Source organism: Haliotis rufescens, unplaced genomic scaffold (assembly GCF_023055435.1).
Source record: "Haliotis rufescens isolate VD_foot unplaced genomic scaffold, xgHalRufe1.0.p SCAF_21, whole genome shotgun sequence".
Lineage (NCBI taxonomy): Eukaryota > Metazoa > Mollusca > Gastropoda > Lepetellida > Haliotidae > Haliotis > Haliotis rufescens.
Window position 1 is genome coordinate 14,578,168 of NW_025963902.1, and position 14,594 is coordinate 14,592,761.

The following is a 14,594-nucleotide window of genomic DNA, read 5'->3' on the forward strand; positions in this document are numbered from 1 at the left end:
ACCAGCAACAACCCTCAACCTCTCTTCGAAGGCAAACGATGCTTTTATATTCCGATCAAAAATCGGCCTTCTTCCAACATTAAGCTGACACGCCGTGATATAATTGGAATATTGTTTAACCAAATTCACTCACTCACTCACCTACTCACCCACGACTACTACTACTACTACTACTACTACTACTACTACTAGCCGTTAACTGACAAACTACGCTGGCTAGTGGGCGTGGTTGCAGCTACATGTGTCACGTGACCTTCAAAGATGAGCCCACAATGCTGCAGGCACACGAGTCAACCATGAGCTTCACACATACATGTTGATAACGAAGGGGCGCCAAATGACGACTGACTTGAAGAATGTTGCTGTGTGGAGTTTCAACTCAAAGGACTTCCGACCAAGGTGCTAGCAGACATTGACGCTGCTTCTGAATGTCGTGCACGACCCGCGCACCTGTTGTCTGATGTCTGTACCGGGTACGGGGTTCTAATGTTTGTCTGTTAGTCCCACTTAACGATGTCTTCGATCAGCTTCGACAGGAGCCAATAAACTGGATTATAACCCTCCAAACGTTCTTGAAATATTTTTAATCGACACATACTTTAAGCAAACCGAATCTTTTCGAGTTATCCTTAAAAGAATACCTTAAGAAGATGGATTGTGCGAGCATGTACTTTTCACGCCTGTATGACACCCTTCCCTTTATGTCATAGTGTGCATTCCTTTTACTGATTTGCAGGGGTCTATTCGTGTAATTTGTACCGCTAGTTTGTCTTTTTCGGCGAATGGAATCTGTTTTACCCCGAATGGATTTTCTGCAGATAATCGAGACTGATTATTCTCTGGCGTTTACATTTTTCATTTACACATTACGATCGTGTAGATAATGGAACCAGACTACCAAAAGCCCACCTTAAAGGAAGCGATCGATCGATAGAAAGTAAAAGGCCGGAAGGTAAATACGTCAAAATGGAATTCCATGTTTGCCAACGAGTATAACCACTATTACAGAATCCATTTTGAAGATTACAAAGCAGTTTTTCGAGAGAAAAACCCCCATCAAATCTTTTGGTACATGAAACCAATATCCCAAACGGACGTTTTTCATCTCTTTAATACCGTTTGTTGTATTAATTGTATCGTCAATGATATTTTATCACCGGTCCTTTTATAGGGTTTCATTTGGTCTCACTGAACACCAAATAAATCCTTTTTATTTTATAAAAAAACAACCCCAATCCACACAATAAATAAAATGGTCGGTCACGGGAACTCTTCGATCTCAAACATCGACCTGAGGGTAGTACCGAGCTGGCAGCCTCTGTGGCCTGGTGGATAGAGCGTCTGACAGAGAGTTGAAGGTCGGGGGTTCGATCCCCAGCCCCGTCATACCAAAATACGTTAAAAGACTGTGTTTGCTGTTACCCTCCTGGCGCTCGGCATTAAGGGGCTAAAACAAGGACTGGTCGGCTCGGAGTCAGTATACTGTGTCTGAGTGGAGTAGCCATGTTAAACTGCGGCATGGTATCTCAGTGGTGTCTCGATAGTACAAGCAGCCACATACACACGTCGCTATATACGTGCACTAATCTTGAACACAACGTTAAACTCCATTTCACCTCACGGTGTTTGCCTGGCGTTCTGCCTGTTGCAGTGGAGGTTCACCTGAGCGGGGAAGAGATAAATGTCGAAGGGGGAGGTCTAGACACATCCTATGGGGTGAAGCAGTTTCACTTCCACTGGGGAGCTAAGGATGAAAGGGGATCGGAGCACACCATCAATGGCAGACACTTCCCTATGGAGGTAAGTACATATCTGCATAATGGTTTATATACACTAATGTCCAAAAGAAAGCATACCACCTAAAAATGTCTACTTTTTTGGTAACTTAAATATCAATATATATTAAAATTTAAATACGTCGCATGAAGACAACCAAAAGTATTCGGTGACAAAAAGCAGTAAAAATTGTCCCTTTTTGGGAGGATCATGCATTTTGCCGAAACGAGAACGAAATGCACGTGCAAAAGTACGGTATAAAATTGATGACACGGCACGTTATGAACACATCAACCGAAAGCACTAAGAACATATGCCACGTTTAATTGCTATACAGAAGAGCAGAGCCGTTCTTGTGGCGCAACAAGGACGCACGCACGCCGCCATTGCGAGAAACGTTTTAATGCACCCGTGTCACCATAACCAGATTAATGCAACGTTTACAACAGACAGGGCAGGCATCAGACTGGCGTAGAAGCGGGAGAACACGGATGACCACGCCCATTAAAGATCGCAAAATCCGGTCGATTCATCTCCGAAACCGCTTAAATACAGCGTCGGTAACGGCACCGACGGTAACGGCACCGACGGCACTGGGACACAGAGTCAGTCGACAGGCCGTGGTATCAGAACACGTCGACCCAACTGCGGAGAAACGTTAACATGTCAACACCGTCGTAACAGGTTGAAATGGGCCAGGCGTTGGCAAGTGCGAGACCGGGGACGCGTCATGTTCTCCGACGAGAGTGGATATTACTTGTACATAATTCTACCATGACATTGATGAATGCTTGATTCTGATTGGTTAAAAAGAGGTTTCCTTTTTGCAATGGAAACCCCTTTCAAATATATTAAGCCTTTTCACAAAAGACGTGCCTTTGAATACATAGACAGCCTACATATCGATTCATAGAAAATGGCTGCCGATCGATCACCCCCATATGAACTGTAAAACATGTCTTATTTCCTCTAATAAACGCTGGGTCTCTAATACCAGCAAGGTCTCTAATACACGCCGAGTCAAGGGCTCTCGCGAAATTAATAGACGGCGTAGCTAAAGCGCTCGGTTCAAAGTTATAATAAAGAGGTATCTATTCTACAGTGGGACTACATCAAATTTCAAAACACAGTAGGTTTATCTCTTAAATGATTGTCGGCAGTCAGCATATAGACAAGTAGGTGAACGTTAAGCGCCAAATTGTGTTCAACAAGTTCAAACATTTGGAGGCGGTAGCGTCATGGCCTGGGGAGCTATCTGCGGTGATGTCAAAACGAGGCTCGTTATTATTCAGGGAAACCTGAATGCCTTGAGATATCCTAGTCCTGCACCATGACCGTGGAATATATTTTATTTAAATTATTTTATGAAAAACAAATAATCTAGAAATGCATACAAAAGCAAGTTTAGCCAGCTCAAGCTAGCTCTATTCCACAATCAGCATAGGGAATTTTTATGTTATTTTTAGAGTCAAGAAGGATATTGTGTAATATAAGATTTCAGAGACTAAATGTTAGTCTCAGAGATATCGGGAGGAATATTAGAGACCCGTTGTGCAGCCATTAATTCAGCAACAGCCACGTGGCATTGTCTTCAGCAAGACAATGCGAGACCACATACAACAAGGCTCACACAGAAATTTCTGAACCACGCGAACATTCACGTTTTACCCTGGCCTGCATGTTCTCCTGATACGAACCCCATCGAACATTCCCGGGATCACCTTGACCGACAGATCAGAAGACGACCTGCGGCAATAGTCAACCGTCAAGAACTGGAACCATGTCTCCTTGAGGAGTGGCAGCGTATTACCCCCAACGTAATCCGACGTCAGACGCCATCCTTGCGTCGTCGTGTTCAGGCGTGCATTAATACACACGTTATTAGGTCATGTTGAACAAATGTTGTGACAGTGATATTGTGAAACTTATCATTTTTTACCACCATGTGTCTTTGTGTCTCAGGGGGGCACGGGTGGCCCAGTCGTCTAAGGCGCCGCGATTCGCTGTGCAGAGTTCCGTCCCCTGGACACGCCAGAAACCTATGATCGTGGGTTCGAATCCCGGTTCACCCCGATTATGTTTCTAGGTTTGTCAGCACCATACCCGTGCTCGTGGGTTTCACCGAAGTGGTAAACGTCTAAGACCTGCATCACTTCTGGCTTTCCTCCCGTATTAAGCTGACACGCCGTGATATAACTGGAATAATGTTAAAAGCGGCGTTAAACCCAACTCACTCACTCACTTTGTGTCTTAGTCGTAAAGTTTCTGTTTGGATAACATGAGCAGTTCTACACATTATGTTAAAACACAACTATGAAATACAGTAAACTACGGTTATAACGAACTGAAAGGGACTACTAATTTTAGTTCGTTGTAACCGTAGTTCGTTATAAGCATATATACAGCATAACTACAACAAATAGTCGGGACCAAAAAATAAGTTCGTTATATCCGTCAGTTCGTTATAAGCGTGTTCGTTTTAACCGTAGTCTACTGTATAGACATACTGACTTTCTACATGCTTTTCTTTTTCTTTCATAGTCGTTCAAACTCTTGGTATATTTTCTTTTGGACATTAGTTTGCATGGTGCCCACGCCACCAGTAAGGATTGAGTATGGTTTTATGCCGCTTAAAGCAATATTCCAGCGATATTACGGCGGGGGACACCGTGAAAAGGCTTTACACATGGTACCATTGTGGAGAATTGAACCCGAGCCTCGGGCGTGACAAGCGAACACTTTAACCATTTGACTACCCAACCGCCGCCCCCAAGGCAACAAGGAGTAAGTAAATGAGTGAAGGTAGTTTAATGTGACAGTCAGTATTTCCCAGATGCCTGGAACAGTCATAACGATGCAAATCTTCAAATGACTCTCCAAATCTAGCCGAACATGAGTGTTTAATGCGAATTTATCTCATTATAATAATATAATCTTATAATAAAAATTCAAATTGATATGAACTAACAATATCTGTGTCTATATTTTAAAGATGAGATACCGCCCTTTAAGAGGCCTATATATACTCATGTACAATTGTTCCGTTACAGATGCATATTGTGATGTACTCGCACAAGTACTCCAACATCGACAACGCCCTGACTAAACGAAAAGGGTTATCTGTCCTCGGATTCTTTTTCAGGGTAAGAACCTTTGTTTGTTTGTTTGTTGTTAAACGCCACATTCAGCAATATTGTAGCTTTATGAAGGCGGTCTGTAAATAACCGAGTCTAGGCCAGAAAATCCAGTGATTGACATCATGAGCATCGATCTTCGCGATTGGGATACGATGACATGCATCCCGGATATTCGTGGGATAGATATTCCTAATATAGGAATGTGTAAGTGAGAATTGTTTTATGCAGCATGCAATCTTCCAACTACTCGCAGAGTGAGTGAGTTTGTTTTTACGCCGCTTTTTGCAATATTCCAGCAATACCACGGCGGGGGACACCAGAAATGGGCTTCACACATTGTACCCATGTCGGGAATCGAACCCGGTCTTTGGCGTGACGAGCGAACGCTTTAACCACTAGGCTACCCGACCGCCCTGATCAATTAAGAACGAGTGGGTTAAGGTTCACATAACTTCTTACAGTTTTGCTCTATAGTATCACTGCAAGGGCCATAAAGAATGCTCCGTGGTCTTATGGTAGAGCGTCCGCCCTGAGACCGGAAGGTCCGGGGTTCGATCCCCAGCCGCGTCATACCAAAAGACGTTAAAAGATGGTACTTGTTGTTACCCTGTTTGGCGCTCGGCATTAAGGGGCTAAAACAAGGACTGGTCGGCTCGGAGTCAGTATACTGTGTCTGAGTTGGGTATTCATGTTAAACTGCGACATGGTATCTCAGTGTGCTAGCACTATAAATCGGCATCAGTCCGGACTAGTACAAGCAGCCACACACACTCACATACACGTGCATGCACGTCGCTATATAAGTGCAATAATCCTGGACGCGACGTTAAACCCTATTTCACCTCACCTCACCATAAAGAATGCTCTGAACATATCGTGTCTTTATGGAGTCGAACCTATTATCCGGGCTGACCATTGAACGCTTTAACAACTGGGCTACCTTATTCCACCTGTTCGATGATGTCGTGTGTTGACTGTTTTTACTTTCAGGTGGGCAAAACAAATGCAAACTTCGATAAACTGCTGAATTATTTCGATCAAATTGAACACAGTGGTGAGTAAACAACCGTCTCTCGGTCATGTGACATTATGACTACCCACCAGGTAGCTGGTATCCCAGAATGACAAACTTGCAGACGAGGCCTCGTTGGGACTGGTCATTTATTACAGGGGTTTGCGGTATGTGGTGTGTGTGTGTATTGGGGGGTGGGGTGTATTGGGGGTTGGGTGGTTGGGCGTGTGTGTTGGGATATTGGGGGGTGTTGGGAGGGTTGGGAAGGTTGAGGGCGGGGTTGGGGGTGTTTGGGGAAGGGGGAGTATATATATATATATATACCACGTAAATTCTATTTTAGCGCTTTAGTGATGAGGATTTCAGCGCCATATAAATGCCATTAATTTTATTATTATTATTATTATTATTATTATTATTATTATTATTATTATCATTATATTATTATTATTATTATTATTAAATGTACCCTACATTACTTAAGTTTAATATTTTGATGGCGTCGACCGATGTACCAACTATTCGAAAACCTCTTTAGCTATCTTTACTTACAAAGCAATGCGATTTGTATAAACTACATTACGCCCTCTTACACTGTACAGGTTGTAATGTAGAATGGGCCTATAGCCTACACTAATTGTTGAAAAAAAGATTATTATTGAAAATTAAAATTAAAAAAAAAATACGTAAAGATGTAGACTGGAAACATCCTTGAGCTTTGATTAATCGATGAATAAAAACCTTTACTTTACCTCCAGAGGACACGTATTCTATACCGACGTTCCCTATCATGACACTGCTGCCGGAGGACTTTCACGGATTCTATCGCTATGAGGGCAGCTTAACCACTCCGCCGTGCTCGGAAACAGTGCTGTGGACGTTGTTTACAGAAACCATAGAGGTAGCCGAGGAACAGGTACGTTCATGTTACAGACTGAGAGAGCCAAAGCATATGAACCTTTAGCTGTAGTAGCTTGCAATACATGTTTATTCATAATACACATCAGTTTATGTAACTATTCAAGTTTAACCCATGTTCATACATAAAGCTTATTTTAGAAGATGAAAACGTAGATCAACATAAAATGTAACACCACTTAAAAAGTTACATTTAAAAAAAAATACAAGCTGGGGAATCATTGTCACATTGATGAGTATTTACTATTTCTGTCAGGTAAAGGCGTAGGGGGCTTGGTGTACCGACTGGTCTCCATACATAGTGGCAGAATATCATATCGAAAAGAAGCTAAACTCTACGAGTGAGTGAGTGAGTGAGTGATCGAGTGATTGAGTGAGCGAGTGAGTGCGTAAGTGAGTGCGCAGATGAGTCAGTGAGTGAGTCAGCGAGTGAGTGTGCTAGAGAGTGATTTAGTGAGTCAGTGAGTCAGCGAGTCAGTGAGTCAGTGAGTCAAGTCAGTGAGTGAGTCAGCGAGTCAGTAAGTCAGTCAGTGAGTGAGTCAGCGAGTCAGTGTGCAAGACAGTGATTCAGAAAGTCAGCGAGCGAGTGGATCAGCGAGTGAGTCTGCTAGAGAGTGAGTGAGTGAGCGAGCGAGCGGGTGAGTCAGTGAGTGAGTGCGTAAATGAGTCAGCGAGTGAGTCAGTGAGTCAGTGAGTGTGCTAGAGAGTGATTCAGTGAGTGAGTCAGCGACCGAGCGAGTGAGTGAGTGTGCTAGAGAGTGATTCAGTGAGTGAGTGAATGAATCAGAGAGTGAGTGAGTCAGCGAGTGAGTGAGTGAGTGAGTCAGTGACTCAGCTAGTGATGTTTTGACAGATCCTTTTCACTTCCCCATGCAATGTCACTTTATCAAAGATATATTTCTGTTCTATGCCATAATCGATGAAAAATACTTTATATTAATAGCATTAGAACGTGTTAATGAAAAACAGAACAGAGGGTTTGTGTGAGACTTAGAGAATCTCACACGAGTGTCTTTTGATATCAATATATCATCCATTTATTTATCATCCAACATCATTCTTCCAACTTTTGCAGTTTGTAGACAGTAATTAGCAGTGTCTTAAGTCTAAAAAGTACTGCTAACAGCTTCAGTAGCAGAGCTATTAGTGATGATGGTAACCAATGACGTCACAATGGTCTGCAAAACATTGTGATGCAATTTCATTGCAGCGATATCTACAATGCAGATATCGCTTGATCTCACCCAAGCGATATCTCCAGAGGGAGCGAGTTTGGGATGATAAAACCGTCACGCATATATCGTTTGTTATTCCAGTTGGAGAAATTCCGGCATATAAAGCGGACACATATAGGAGAGAGAGACCAGTATGTCACCGACGTCTTCCGGCCGCTTCAGCCCCGTAACAGCCGGGTCGTCACGACAAATTACGCCAACGCCATCTACAATGACGCCGACCGGATATCGTCTGCTTGGATCTATCTGCTTGTTCTGTTTGTCGGGATTATTGGCACCAGTATGTGATGATATTTTATGAAAAAGATTTTTTTTATACCATCCACATGAGGAATAATTTTATAGAAACCATTTAAAAAAGATTTGAAGCGACTGTGGCCTTATGTAGAAACGGAGTAAAACGACTTTTTATCACTATGAATTATGTGACGAAATGGATAATATTTATATATATTTTATTGCCTGTCTTCCGGTGTTGTTAATTATTATTGTTACTCAGTCAGTTTGATATCTTTTCTGCCTATTTAATTTATATAAATATACGTATTCATATATATGTATGACTTATAAAACAGAGCTCTCTATGCGGTGTTTTTTTCAAATAGAAACATCATTTGATTAGATTTGTTTGTTTGTTGTTTAACGCCACACTCAGCAATATTCCAGCTATATGTAAATAATCGAATCTGGGCCAGACGATCCAGTTATTGACATCATGAGCTCGATCAACGAAATTGGGATACGATGACATGCATCAACCAAGTCAGCGAGCCTGACCACACGATCCTGTTAGTCGTCTCTTACGACAGGCATGGATTGCTGAAGACCAATTCAAACCCGGAATCTTCAGGGGAAACATTTGATTAGAGAGGAACAATGGTCAAATCCCATGTCTCCTTAAGGGATTCCGGCGGTCGGGTAGCCTAGTGGTTAAAGCGCTCGCTCGTCACGCCGAACACCCGGGTTCGATTCCCGACATGGGCACAATGTGTGAAGCCCATTTCTGGTGTCCGCCGCCGTGATATTGCTGGAATATTGCTAAAAGCGGCGTAAAACCATACTCACTTACTTTAGGGATTCCGGGTTAGAATTGAACCCCAGCAACCTGTGCTTGTCACATGAGGCGACTTATTGGGTGGGGTGGTCAGGCCCGATCACGTGGTTGATTATGTGTCATCGTTCCCAGACGGAGTATGATTTTGCTCACAATATCAATCTCTGGTTTGTCTGGAACTGGATTGGATATTTACGGGTTTCCGTCTTATAGATGGAACATTGTGCTATACACACTACGCAAGGTTACCTTCTGTAAGATATTAGTGTCAATGGATTCCAAAACGCTTCAACAGACCAGGCAGGAACAAATCAATTTTCGGCCGCTTGTCGTTTTCGACTTTTACGACATGCAGTTCTTCGCTGAACATTTTTTTCATCGTCGTTTGTCGTTAACCTTTAAAACAAGAGTGCTCGGAGAGCACAACATCCCCCGCATGATTTTTTTAAATGAGTTTATATTTTCTTTGTATGAAATAACAACAGTAGATGGCACTGCATTTGAAACAAATTGTGCAGAACATTTTGTTGAGAGTAATCCAGTCTGAATGCTAATGCCATTAGGATGTAGCTCAGCCACAAAAGCCTTATACAAGGAAACTAACTATAGTTAGATATTGTGATATTTTCACAACAGAGACTAAATGACATTGTTTTATAATGGGAGTTACCTGAGGCAAAGTTGTACCTGTATCAGCTGACAGTAGTAACTCTGTTAAAATAAATCAAATTTATAACGACTGCGATATGTGTATCAATAACACATGTTGTGTGTAGAGCGGCATGTGTTAAGAGCGTCAGGGATATTCCCTGAAAAATGTAGGAGTTGACATCACAAAAACAGTACCCTCTCTCACAGTTGTGCAAATCGAGATTCATAAACCAAGGGCAGTAACTCTCTCAACATGAAAAGAAATGAAACGTGACTTAGAGATGGATATATTAAACATGTGCACATTTTAACTGTAGGAGGAGTTGATTTCACAAGCTTAGTACCCTCTCTCACAATTAGGCAAATGAAGCTCCGTAAAACAGGGGCAGTAACTCTGTCAAAATTAGTCGAAATGAAACGGGACTGCGATATGCGTATCATCAACATGTCGACATCTTGTGTGTAGAGTTTCAGGGATATTCTCTGGAAACTGTAGGAGGAGTTGATTTCACAAGCTTAGTACCCTCTGTGGGACGGACGGACAGACAGACGGACGGACTGCGCCACGACATAATCCCCCTTCGGCCATTCTGGCCCGGCGGGGGATAAAAATTAGACCTATCTTACAATATTTATTAGGCGTTGCAGTCTTTGTGACCATCACCATCTCTGCTCAATATACCCAATATCTCACTTCCCTTTGTTCTGCAGCCTGAAATATATTTAAAAAATATATATTTTGAATTTTCTGGTCGTTTTACAGGCATTAATTACAAAAGGGACAATGGCAGCTTTGTCAAGTAATGAGACACCTAATAACCTCTCATAACTGTGTGTTGTATCAATCATAATCATAATCATAATCAATGGGACTGGCCGCCATGTTGTTGATATTGCCAACGTATTATTGAGGTTGGTTTGTAACTCGCATTCTGATTGGTCCGTTAGACCTAGTCGCATAGCCAATCAGATCGGCAAATCGAAATCAAGGGCAGGTAATTTGCGATTGCGAGAACCACAGGAATGGATCCAGGAGTTAGTGTAGGTTGACGGAGTTGCTGGCCTTGGAGATATAGAGGATGCGATTAACATCAAGCTGAATGCAGAAATAGGGTAACATCGGTTTATTCAGGTCAGTCAAATTTTAATAATCGAACGAACGCACGTGCAGCGCAGAGCTGTAAGGATCAAGGCGCCGTTGTCATGGGTCCGAGTCTGGATTATGGTTCAAAGGTTTGAGTTGATCTTCAGCAACCTATGCTTGTCGTAAGAGGCGACTAATGGGATCGGGTGGTCAGGCTCGCTGACTTGGTTGATGCATGTCATCGTATCCCAATTTCGTGGATCGAGCTCATGATGTCAATCACTGGATTGTCTGGTCCTGACTCGATTATTTACAAACCGTCGTCATATAGCTGGAATATTGCTAAGTGCGGCGTTAGACAACAAACAAACAAACAAACACAAATACAACGCAGCGTAAGATTAAACCTCGGTCAAATAAATAAGTGTACAGGCACATGGTGCAGTCATAACATCGACATCATATCGAGTACAAGAAAGTCTTGAAAACAAATGTGAATCTTTTTAAATATGGTCCTGGACTACGAATTGAGTCCTGTGTTTTACAGATGTTTGGCGATCCTGGCGTTTGCTGCCGATAAAGAAAGAATGAACGCGATCTTGTTTTAAATACCATTTGTAACCCAGAACAGTTTGTTTATGAGTCTGATTATTGATTTCACACGCTACCTGTGTTTACCTGCGTTTAAGCACAATATTGTGAAGTGTGAAGGACAGATATAAATTGCATGTGTGTTTTCGAAATATTCATGTTTTTTGTTAAACCGTAGACACGTTATTCGCCCTAGACAAGTTCAGATCCGCAAACCGACTAATTACAAAGCTCTACAGTATGACAGTTAATTGGTAATACGTACATGAACGTTTTACTAAAGGTTGTAACTTAATTACACCTGAGTTAACACGCTAACCACCTCAGATAAATCCACGATTAGATCATATATAAACACTAACAACAACAACAACAACAACAACAACAACAACAACAACAACAACAATAATAATAATACAAGTACTTGTATTGCACTGGTCGGTGTTTTCGCAAAGTGCTAACATTACTACCCCGGCAAATGGTTCAGCGGGCCTTCGATTTTCATTCTCAGCTCCCTGGGGAGTAAACATTCCAAGCTACCTTGTCAGGCGCCAGAAAATTAATACTCACATTGCTATCATATCCTACCGGGTACCCATTTTCACTGCTGGTTTAAACACAGTCACTTGCCACAGGAGACACCACTAGAGCTACATGTGCTTCAGTGTTGGGTAGGACCGAAGCCGCACAAATACTTTTTGAAACATCTCAACCTTTTTGACAAAGTCTAGCCCCACCTCTACATTTGCCTTCGTTATAAGTCAAACATATGCGGTGTTTCCAATATTCATTCTGAATGAACATGAACATGACCAGACCCTACAGAATAAATAATTATAAAAAGAATCCACCCCAAGTATAGAACGATTTAGCAAGTCTAGCCTAAAATTAAGCATGGTCAAGGGCTTCATTCGGATTTGATGTTGTATATTGTAGATATATTCTTTTGAATAATTTAACTTTATATCAGAGACTATATGTAGGTCTACTGATACCGGCCAAAACGAGTTTCTGAAACTACACAGAGCTTGTTTGGGCCCTTATCCTACAATGTTTGTTTGCTTGTTTGTTGTTTTACGCCGCACACAAAAATTCAAGTTATATGACGGCGGTCTGTAAATAATCGAGTTTAGACCAGACAATCCAGTGATTGACATCATGTGCATCGATCTACATCGTCTTTCACTGCTTGTGGTACGTCACATTAGGCTGAATAATATCGTCTGTGAAAATGGTCCCGGATATTACCTTGTAGCCCCAGGCATACAATCCTTACTAGCAGGATTCCATATTGGAACTTGATTCAATAGTTTCAGCAGTTCACGTGACGATCACATTACTCAACATAATCGCACGGCAGTTGTGGCCCTTAAATATACGTTGTTTCATATGAAATTGTACATCGTATATATTTTTACCATATACAGCTTGACAGTAAGTGTTGCGAACCACATGCTAAGGGATCATTCGGTCAGTGGTTCACATTGAGATCATGCAATGTCCCAATAGCCTAGTGGTAAAAGCGTTCGCTCGTCACGCCGAACACCCGGGTTCGATTCCCGACATGGGTACAATGTGTGCAGCCCATTGCTGGTGTCCCCCGCCGTGATGTTGCTGAAATATTGCTAAAAGCGGCGTAAAACCATACTCACTCCCCATTCCATTTCTGCCCGAGGTTCTCATTTGTGACCCACTCGTGTTATTCAGGGACAAGCCGAATAGCGACTTGCAGGTTACGGAAAGGGGCGAGTGGTGACGAATGCGAGGTTCAATGTAGGTGATGAAATATGCCGAGCAAACCCGAATGACGTATAATTTGAAGACCGTTTCGGAGCAGCTCACCCCGTTTCACCCCGTCATTTCTGTTGCAAAACAGATTGTACAAATATTTCATGAGTGTTTATTACAACCGAATATATTACAACCATTTTACGGACATATAACAGAATCATGATACTAGTATATCAGCGTAACACAATAACAGTAACATTGGTTTGTCTGTAAACGGAGCATGGTATAAAAGAGTATATTATAGATTAATTATACAGGAATCAACCGTATTATACATGTTATACAGGTTATGTACTATATTGACATTGATACTTAAGTGCTTAGGGTGCATTATTCGGTTACATAAAAAGTGGGCCGGTGTGATAGTCTAATGGTCAAAGCGTTCGCCTGTCACGCCGAAGGCCCGGTTCGAGTCCGCAGATGGGTACATTGCATGAGGCCTATTTACCATGTCCTCCGCCGTGACGTTGCTAGTATGTTGCAAAAGGTGGCGCAAAACAATACTTACTCACTTATTATGGGCTGGAATGTGTTCATCTTCCCGAGACAAGGGAATTAGCTGTCTATGAAAGTCCAGTTTCCACCCTTGCCGAACTAGGCTGGTATTATGGAATTACATTTTGGCTGGACTAACGAGTCTCTGCATAGTCCAATCAAAATCGCGCAACGAAATTGAAATCCGGTTCGTAAACTGTCGTACAGATTTCGGTTGATTGAAGGATTTGCAAAGCATGTACACCGTCAACTCGTCAGCAGATGTTCCAAGTCTGTTCACATTTTTAATCAAGGTGAGGTAGGACCCGTTTTATCACAATAAAGATCTTGATTATCGATCGTCTTGGCTTGGCGCCGCCATTTTGAGTGAAACAAATGCAAGTGATACGGGAGGTGGAATCTGGTTGGTCCATAGGAGAGGCTTATAAGGGACATAACTCGTAATAACCACTGGTGCCCCTACGATCGAGCCCAGGAATTCCAGCCTAATTCGGCAAGGGTGGACTTTTACAGTCAGTTAACTTCCTTGCCTCGAGAAGATGGAATGTGTTAGTATCGGTCTTTGTAAACTTTGTTCATTACAGAACCAGTACACCGACACACACACACATGACATTGAAAATTACCCGTGAAGATTCCGGGTTAGAATTGGACTTTAGCAACCCATGCTTGTCGTAGGAGGCGACTAACGGGATCGGGTGGTCAGGCTTGCTGACTTGGTTGATGCGTGTCATCATATCCCAATTGCCTAGATCGCTGCCCATGATGTCAATCACTGGATTGTCTGGTCCAGATTCGATTATTCAATCTACCGACAGAAGTTTTATTATGAGAAAAGTGAATGCCGAAA

At 42.3% G+C, this 14,594-nt stretch overlaps 1 protein-coding gene across 2 annotated transcripts in view; it reads left to right on the forward strand.

Moving 5' to 3' along the window:
• Window positions 1-8,662, forward strand: part of LOC124121322 (carbonic anhydrase 1-like) — a 47,124-nt gene extending 38,462 nt beyond the window's left edge. For both annotated transcript variants that reach the window (XM_046484321.2, XM_046484320.2), the window contains exons 4-8: window positions 1,652-1,800; window positions 4,827-4,919; window positions 5,904-5,967; window positions 6,684-6,841; window positions 8,160-8,662. In XM_046484321.2, coding sequence (XP_046340277.2) covers window positions 1,652-1,800; window positions 4,827-4,919; window positions 5,904-5,967; window positions 6,684-6,841; window positions 8,160-8,366 — 671 coding nt within the window. In that variant the 3' untranslated portion in view covers window positions 8,367-8,662. The remainder of the gene's footprint in view (window positions 1-1,651; window positions 1,801-4,826; window positions 4,920-5,903; window positions 5,968-6,683; window positions 6,842-8,159) is intronic.
• The last annotated feature ends 5,932 nt before the right edge of the window (window positions 8,663-14,594 follow it).